General features: G+C 44.4%; 1 protein-coding gene across 1 annotated transcript; it reads right to left on the reverse strand.

Moving 5' to 3' along the window:
• Window positions 1-1,965: 1,965 nt before the first annotated feature.
• LOC147900331 (RNI-like superfamily protein) lies at window positions 1,966-3,845 on the reverse strand. Its single transcript, XM_087377159.1, has one exon. The coding sequence runs from the start codon at window positions 3,408-3,410 to the stop codon at window positions 1,995-1,997; it is 1,416 nt and encodes a 471-aa protein (XP_087233285.1). The 5' UTR covers window positions 3,411-3,845; the 3' UTR covers window positions 1,966-1,994.
• Window positions 3,846-9,784: the final 5,939 nt, after the last annotated feature.

Here is a 9,784-nt window from a genome sequence, read left to right on the forward strand (position 1 = left end):
TAACCACCTCTAGGTACCTTGGAGGCATAGATTGATCACCTGAAGGTGAGGCACTCTTACAGCTAGTGATAGGTCTTGATGCCTGTGCCCTTAGGAATTGTTTCTACATGCTTGGGCATGATGTGTACTTCAATGGGAATGCACTTGTGGTACCAGTTGGTGATGAGGCCTTCGGTGCTGACTCAATCATCCATACACTTGTCCCCTTTTGTTTGTGACCTACATCGATCAAATGGGGGTACTATGTCAACCATATTTTGCCATTGGGAAAATCTCTGGTGTAGTGGTTGTTTTTGTTACACAAGCATGGAATGAGCAACATGTGTGATTGCAAATGAGAAAGTGATGAGCTGATGCTAAAGAATCTCACTCACAAGCTATAACCCCTCATCCAAGGTATTCTTGCTACATGTTTTGATAGGGGTGGTAAGAGCATAGGACAAGTCAAATTTCCAATTTTGGGAAACCTCCTAAATGTGCACCACCACCCAAAAGAGGGGCATATAAGGATGGGTTGTATAAAGACTTGCCCATGTGGCAAGGAACCCTTTTGAGGGATTAAGCAAGCTTATGAAAAGGTTGGTTTTTCACTGCATCCAACATACATGTGGAAGTCACTTCACTCGCAATATTGCTACTTCGTCCTATCCAAAATCTAAGTATCTGACCATCTTTTCAATGCATTGTGATCCTGCAACCTCCATCTGCAAGCAGATTTTGTGGCTCCTTTCCTACTATCCTGATTCTACATTGAATGCTCAGCAGTTACAATAACCTTTTCAATAGCGCAAGATGGATATATCGAATTAGTTCAATGGGTTGAATGCCTCTAGAATGTGCCACTCAACCATGAATTAAAATATTTATCGAATAATGTTTAATACTGCTAGATTTTTTCCACCATTCCATTGCACAATTAGTTGTTAACTGCACGAATTACCAAATCAAATTTACAAGTGCCCACAAAATGTGGTATTAAATTCACACTCTCAAGTCTTGAGGGTAAAAGAGGCTTAGGCAATGCGTGTAGTAGCAATGAAGGCCTTTTTTAGATAAAATTTAGTAGTAACTCAGGCACTGTAATTAAGAATGGACCATACCTTGCTTAAGAGCAGATTACAAGCCTGGCTGACATCAATACAACCCCCCTTAGCTCTCTCCCTTGTTTCCTTCAAATACATACATGAAGAGCAAGCTGCTATGCTATAGTGCAATGTTTGGCTGCGATCTCTGTCTCTAAACACATAAATTCTATACTTAGGTTGTTGCAAACTGCCTAAAAGTTAATGTGGACAGGAGAAGAGCCGGTTGCTGGCAGCTGACTCAAGCCTGAGCTCAAGGACCTGAGGCTTTTGGCCTTTATATTATATCAGAATTTTGCCGCCCAAGAAGATTTGAAAATAAAGCAACAAGCAAGGGATGCTCACCTCTGATTGTGCTGACTTGGCATGTGAGGAGATGGCGTCAACCTCAGGGTGAGCTAATTTGTTTTTTGCAACCCCTCTCTTTTCAGGCAATTTGCTCATGTGTTTTCAGAAATTTAAAGATGTTAGCCCACCTGCTTTGTGCCACTATGACAGTGCCATAATTGAATTGCACAATTTAATTGCACTTTCATGGTCTGGATGCACAGCTGCCTCCCAGGAATCCAGATTCATAATTGGCCTACACTTCATTACACATACATGGAAAGGACCTCAGAAAAGACTTTCTGCGACCCAAGCATAGGTTTCCACACTAACCTTATTCAGCTGGCCACAAAACCGCATTGAGACTTCTCCGACATCTTGCCTTACATTAACATCTTACATTTATAAAATTATATCTGCAATCAAAGTTAGGAAATCATAAATCTTTAAACAATATGACTATAAATTTGCAAGCACATATGCAGCCAATAAAGCAGCCCAAAATAGTTGACACTGTCAAGGCCTCAAGACAGTTTCAAATAATGTATATATGCTATTTGTGAAGTAACAGCCAAGGCTTACAAATTAGTACAACCATGAAAGATCACAGCTAAAGGAAACCATTTTTGCAGTACCTTGAGTACCCTTCTCAGAAATCTTAGGACAGTCTTCTACTTTCAAAGATTCCAACTTATGGGAACTAATCAGAGCAGCAAGTCCCATATCACTTATTCCTTGACATTTAGATAGCTTCAGATGTTTCAAGGAAGGCAGATGTGTAATGAGCTCTATGCCATCATCGCTCACCTCTTGACACTGGATTAATTCAAGGGTTTCCAGCGAATGAGCAAAACAAAGTGCTTCCATACCCCTGTCATTGAAAGGAAATGCCCTATCCAGAACCAAAACCTTCAGAGCATGGCACCCTTCCACCAATGCTAGAATGCCTGCAAGTGAAAAGCAAGGTATATAGGGATAAGATGCATCTGCAAATGAGATCGATACTTCTTCTAAATGCTCACAATACTTCGCTATTGCCTTCAGACTCTCATCTGTTAGCTGTGGGGGGTAGTTAGACGGTACAGAGGGGGAGAAATCTGAAGGGAACCTCAAAAAGAGGGATCGAAGTCCGGTGCTGCTCTTTGCCAGGTCAATAAGGTCTTTGTCTCTTAATCCCATGCACATGTCAAGATGCAGGTCTTTTAGAGATTTGCATTTTGAGAGAATGCAAGCCAATCCCCTACCAGGACTAATCAGGCAATTTATCAGACTCAGTTCCTGGAGAGCTTCGCAGTTGACCTCCTGAATTCGCCATCTGTCCACCGCTAAATGTCCATAAACCTTCATGTATCTGTAGTTGGCATCCACCTCAAACTGAAGCTTGCGAAGCCTCCTCCATCCTTGGCCAAGTTTTGCAAGGTCCCCTTCTCCTATCCCCCTGCATTGGCGGATGGCCAAATCTTCTATTTTCTCCAACCGGCCTAGAAAATGCAACCACTCAACACTGTTTACGTGCAAACAGAGTGTGAGGTGCAAGAGCGAGAGGCGTTTGCAACCGGTGACGAGTGACAGAAGCCCTCGCCCAGTAATACCAGGAGCGAAATTCAGCTTCAGAGCTTGAAGCCCATCACAGGCAGCTAAATTCCCCAATCCGACATCAGTGATGAACGTGCAAAAGCTCAGAGATAACTCTTGGAGATTGGGGCAAAGATTTGCGATGATGCTGAGCCCACCATCGTCCAATTGCTTCCCGAATTTAGACATCCAACCGGCGTAAACGACCTCAATCTTCAAGAGAAGGGGGAAGCGCGCACAGAGGGAAGAAAGGGCATAGTTGACAGGATGGAAGCCGCAACCAACCTTGAGAAAAATGCGCTGATGTCGTTCTAGCTGGTAGAAACGGCGGTTGACGAGGGCAGTGGAGTTGCGGTCTGAAGCTCGACATAAGCGCGAGAAGACATCCCAAAGAAGGTGATCGGGGAGGTCGTCCATGTTGCCCATCACAGAGTTGCAGGGATCATCTTCGATTTAGAGACAGGTTGCACACAACATAGATTTGCACACTGCACCGACTGATCATCATCATCACCGACTCACACAAACAATCCCGATATTCGCTCAAACCGCTCATTTTGTTTGCAATCGAAGCAACATTTTGCCATCAAATCTCTGCCTCCTCCCAAACTGAACTCTTGATGTCGGAGATCCAAAACTCGTTATTTCAAAATGGGTTCCCAAGCCAAGGAGATCATCATAGTTGAACAAGACGACCCAAATTCATCTCCTCCCTCCCTTCTCTCTCTCTCTCTCTCTCTCTCTCTCATCAATATTTTTAAAGGCATCTAATCTGCAAAATTCAAAAGTAGTTCACGGGCAAGATTAGAGTCTCCAAAATGTGACTCCAAAAATTGCTCCAGAGGACTGGAAGTCTGGTAGAAAATGAGCGAGCAAGTTTTAGAACACCATAACAGCGTTCTAGGGATACAAACTAGCTCACCGTACTCACATCAGAGCAAGTTTTGTAAAATCTAATTTCACTAGATGTAAGGGATCACTGTTAGTTGATACTAATATCCTTTTTTGTAATATCTAATTTCACTGGATGTAAGGAATCACTATCAGTTGTTGATAGTGATCGCCAATCCCAAAGGGTCTAGCTTGGACTTTAATGAAATCATATCATCTCTCTCTCTCTCTCTCTCGAGCATTATTGCAACCAATCCAGTATGAGATGTTAGTTAGTTGTTAGTGAGTGGAGGAGCTCTTGGCATTGTACCTTCCCATTCAATATATGTGAGAGCTACGTGATTGTTTGGTCACTCAATCTTCATGCATTCGAGCGTCCTATCTTCTTGATTCTCATCGTCTCTTGCCTCCAACTGAGTCCGCGGTCTATTGTCGTCTATCTCGTTCAATAGACTCCACAGCCTGCCATTTTGCTTTAACAATGGTTATGGACCCACTCTAACTCTCCCTGCATTGCATCCCCCCCCTCCCCCCCTTCTGCATCTTTATCTCCATCCAATTACCATGGCCTTCAACCCAAATTCTCTCCTTAACTCTCGCATCCTCGAGCGATTGGAAGGTCCCAATTACGCCTTGTGGAAATGGAAAATCCGCATGGTGTTAGAGGAAAAGGCATTGTGGGCAATTGTTAATGGCAAGGAAAAGGACCCTTCCCTCAATGAACCGCCCATCGTAGAAGCAGGGAGTGACTCCTCCCCCCCTACCGTCATTCCTCCTCTCAAGCCGTCGACTGAAGGTGGAGTTGGCACTTCCAACCCAATCGTCACCACCAGCCACCAGAGGCGACCTCTTGTCCATTGCCAACTTCAAGCTATCACGCCAAGGCTAGCCAAGCAAAATTACTCATCTGCTTGGCCCTATGTGAAGTCCCCACTAGCCAAGTCTAAGATTGTAAGACAGCTACTGAAGTTTGAGAGCTCCTCCGCTCCATCTATGAAGAAAGAACGTAGGGAGCATCCTCACACTCCAATGTCCTCTCAACAACACTAACATGAATGAGGGTGAAGCCATCGCACCTCACATCGAACTCCTCAAAGCTATTGCATGTCAGCTCGCTGCTGCAGGTGCCCCGGTTCCATCCTCACAGCTTGCTTTCACAATCCTCGATAGCATGCCACCCTCTTTTGATGCCCTCATCATGTGGTTACTATTATTATACTATATATTATCGGACGAATATGTTTCATTCCTCGTTCTTTGTCACCTTCTTACTATTTCATGACCAAACTTCATTTCCTTTCATTGCTTGAGGTGCTTTTGCTCTCCTCAAAGTTCCAATCATCTCGACACTGCAACAGTAGCAGAAGGTACTTTCCTTCTCTCTAACTTTGTCAATTGTTATTGAATTCTGGAAAACACACACACTAGGTGCGCAATATTCCTTTTGCCTAGAATATGTACTGATTAGTTTGAGAGATGAAGAAAATAACGTATATGCTTGCATCTTGTGATGGGATAACTACGCATACAACTACCTTAATGATGAGAGTTGATTATTGAGAGACGTCGCCTCGCTGTAGGAAGAACGTTTGATATGAAGCATAAATTAGAACAATCAACAAGGAATTGGATCTTTCTAGATGCAACACTGGCAAATTGGATTAATAACTACTCACAACAAATTACAAAGCTCCAATTTTGTGCTTCATGTGGAAAGTGTGAGCTCTGGACTAGGAGAAGTTGAAAACTTTCACAATTTTAGAATGTGTTGGAATCAAACATAGTCCCTCCTTATTGCTTCTCCAATATCCTACTTCATGTACATGCAAAGACTCATGGTAACCTAGCATCACATATGTTTTGTAAGGGATGCATGTCTCAGACTTTTCGAAAGTTATACTCAGTTCCATATGAGGTTGAATATATACAAAGCATCCTTCGCACAAATGTCTTCCATATGCATTGTTAGATGTCAGTATAAATCAGCAAAGTGATGCAATCGTTGTTTGGTAGTAGGGCAACTAACATCAAGATCATTGTTAGATAATCCTCTCATTTGCAGGAATCAAGAAGAGAAATTGTGTTAGAACACTGAAGATTTCTTGACAGCCACTAGAGACATTATCTTTTTAAATATCGCCTCGAACTCGTTGTTAAAGAAATACAAGACAACACTGGAAAGACCTCATCCAAGACTAGGGATCAGTGTTGTCTCGTTAAATGCTATCGCAAAAATACTAGAAAAACACTCTGCCAATTCTCCATTTGAGGCGATGGGTGTGGCACATGAAACAAACTACTTGCCTATATATATATATTTTTTTTCAAAAAAGAGACTTCTATTAAGTAAGAAAGAATCCCACTAGAGCAAGCTCTATGCGGAAATACACCATGCTAAGCATGTAATAAAAACACCTCAGAGGAATGAGGTAGAAAGAAACCAAGGCTGAGGTTGAAAATGCCATCTCAACCCTGTAGAAGTCTCAGCAAAGAAGGGAGAGTCTCTCCAATCTCTTAGAAAAGTAACTCTTCTGGAGGAGGCTACTCGAGATGATCCTTGCATGGTCGCCCAAATGGCCATCAGAGTGTGTATCGTATTTGTCCAAGTACTGGCCAAGATCTAAGAAGGGTGAACTTGAGAACCCTCCAAAGCCTCAGTGCACCTGGCTCTCCAAATGTGCCATGCTGCAATGCTAGCTAGGATCTCCCATGGAGAGTCAACTGAGGAGTGAGCAGCCCTAAAAAGGGTGGCTGAAACATCCTCTAGAGAGCACGACTCCACAAGGTGTCATCGGATGTGAAGAGCCGAAGAGGAGTCAAGTCTCTCAAAAAATACTTGAGGCCCTGAAAGAGTAAGCCAAGCCACTGATCCCCAGGTCATATAGAAAGGTAAGCAAACAAAAGTGCTGAAAAGTCTTGCAATCCCCTTCCATATGATTCTCGCCTGTCTGCAATCCCATAGGCAGTGCTGTATTGTCTCCAAAGTAAAAAGGAAGCGAGGGCAAGAAGGGTCAGCTCCGAACTTGGACCTCCAATGGTTCACTGCTATCCCACCATAAATAAAAAGCCAAAAGAAGAGAGTGATTTTTCTATTCCGGTGGGATTTCCAGAGCCTGTGCCAAAAAATTCTCTACAAGTCAGCAGAAATCTGAAAGTTCTCCCAATGACGAGCTTTGGTAGGCTTCCAACCCCTAGAGCTGAGCTGGAATTTCCTAGCATTACTGATCGTGTAACGAAAAAAGGGGATGCCCTTCTCTCGCGGTGCCCTTCATCTATCCATTCCCATTCCCCAGGGTCCCATTGCAAAAACTTAATTGGGACACCTCCGTAGAGCCACAGTCTCCATGAGCCAAGGGCGAGGAGAAGCAGGTCAGGATCCCAGTACCACTGTGAAAGAGAGGCATGCTCCATGAAGCCCACTATCCTGACTGGTTGAAACGGTACCTCCAACAAGATATCGTCTGTGGATCTAGACAGCCTACCCCCTGAAGAAACATCAAATACTAAGGCATCCTCATGTGGGTCAAGAAAAGCAATCATATGTAAAGGAACTCCCAATCTGGAAAATGCCCCCATCCAGGTGGAGCAAGTAATAGGCATGTCATCTATGTCCACCCAATTCAAGGGCAAGGCTGCATCAATCTGCTGGACTCTCCCTGCACTCCCTCTAAGATTAAGAACCATCTGGGCCTGTTGGTCTGTAGGAAGCTTCCTGAAGGCTTTCCATGCTCCCACTGTAGATGCAGGGCCCCTCTCCCATCTTGGCCACTGCATGTAAGGAGAAGCTCCAAGTGGTCTGCCAAGCTCATCCAAAATCCTATCATTCCACATGATAGGCTGCCTTTCAATCTCTTCACGGGTGGATGGGGGAATCCTGCGAAGAGTACTCTTGAAGCTGGCCCATGCTTTCAGGATAGCAACCATAAGAGGGGAAGAGGGAGACCTGAGGTGTGGGCTGTGGTGAAAACCCATCTAGTACTGTGTGTCCAATCCTCTCCTGAAGTGGGCATGCGAGACTGTATGCATCTGATAAAAAAATCCTCCCAAGGCTCTTGTCCTAGCATAAGCCCTCTCACAACGAACTTGCAGAGCAAAGCTCTGCATTGTAGATCTGGGTCGATGATATTCAAACCCCCGTCTCTTGTAGGAAGAATCAAGGTCTCCCAAGCCACCCTGGCTGTAACATCAATTGTGCCATCTAGACCACTCCATAAAAAGTTTCGTACATGCCTCTTAAGCTGAGTGATACAATCCCTAGAGTGGCACCAACAAGAGCATACAAACCATGCTGTGGCTAGAAGAACCTGGTTAACCACCACCACCCTCGAGGCCAAGTCAAGTTTGGCTGAGCTCTAGAAAAGGAGCTTTCTTCTGATGCTTTCCAACACCGTGAGGGAGAGATGCCCACCCCAACCTGGCAGCCCAAATATCTGACGGAGAAGCCCCTCTGTACCCAAGTGAAGCCAATATCATTACCCCAATCCGGGGTGTCATCCTCGCAAATCCAAAAACCACTGGATTTATGCCAATTGATGTGTGCACTTGCAGCCGTGCAAAACAAATCCAAGGCTGTCCGAAAGGAAGTGAGTGTCCTGGGGGAGGCATCCAAAAAAATAGCCATCATCTGCCAACTCACTATCCAGGAGCTCTTCTTCCCAATGGATAGGAAGCCTCAACCCATAAATATCAGCTTGAGATCTAATGTAGATACTCATAGCTTCCGCCACAAATAGAAAAAGAAATGGGGCAAGAGGACATCCCTGGTGGACGGATCTGGAAATCTGAAACCTATCCCCTCTTACCCCCCCAATGAGCAACTGGCTATGGGCTAATCTGTAGAGAGAGGATACTCCTCTAATCCATGCATCTGAAAAACCAAAGCGAGATAGAGTACCCTCTAAGAAATCCCAGTCTACTTTGTCATAAGCTTTCTCAAAGTCCAAGAGTAGAATGGCCAATCTCTAGCGGCTCTGCATGACCCATTCTGAGGCCTCTCAAAATGAGAAAATATTATCAAAAATACTTCTGCCATGCACAAACCCTGTCTGCATGTCATGAATCAAATCTAGAAGAAAAACCTGTAGCCGCAGACTGATGGCTTTTGCCAGAATCTTGTAAAAAGTGCCCAAAAGAGTGATGGGTCTCCATTGAGACACAAGATTCCTATTACCCCCCTTTGGGATGAGATGAATGAGACCATCTGTGAGTGAGTCCGGCATCTCACCAAAGTCCCACACGCCCTGCAGGGCTGATGTAATGTGATCACCAATCTCCTCCCAAAAAGTAATAAAAAAGGAGGGGTTAAGTCCATCTGAACCTGGGCACTTGCCCTTCTGAAGGGCAAGTGATGCAGTCTTGAATTCTGCATTGGTGAAAGGTGCATCCAGAGAAACATACATCTCATCCTTCACCAATACAGGGATACATTGCCAAATAACCTCTCTGGCATCATCAATGGCATGTGTGCTTGGATCTGCAGTAAGAAGGGATGCAAAAAAATCTGAAGCTACACGCATGACAGCATCAAGATCTAACTGTAACACCCCGTCTGAGTCAACAAGCTACGAAACACTATCTCTACTATGTCTGGGCCCATGAGTAAAGAAAAAGTTTTTGTTGACCCTACCACCCATCTGAATCCAAAAGGATTCCCGTGCATGAAAGGCATACTTTGCTCTCTGATCCAACAATGTCTACAAATGAGCCCTTGCTGCAGCAAGGCACTCTTGAATCCAAGCATCTATGGGCCTCTTCTGCACTTCCCTCTGAAGGGACGGTAACTGCTGGCGTATACCAATCTCACATCTGAGAATCTCACGTCTCCTAGAGTCAGCAACTAAATGATAATAGTCACTAATTCTGGATAAGGCTGCAGCTACCTGAGATGGATGGACAGCTCCACCCTGTAT

The sequence above is a fragment of the Dipteris shenzhenensis genome, chromosome 7 (genome assembly GCF_047967505.1).
Source record: "Dipteris shenzhenensis isolate YYH24624 ecotype China chromosome 7, Dip_SZ_1.0, whole genome shotgun sequence".
Taxonomy (NCBI): Eukaryota; Viridiplantae; Streptophyta; class Polypodiopsida; order Gleicheniales; family Dipteridaceae; genus Dipteris; species Dipteris shenzhenensis.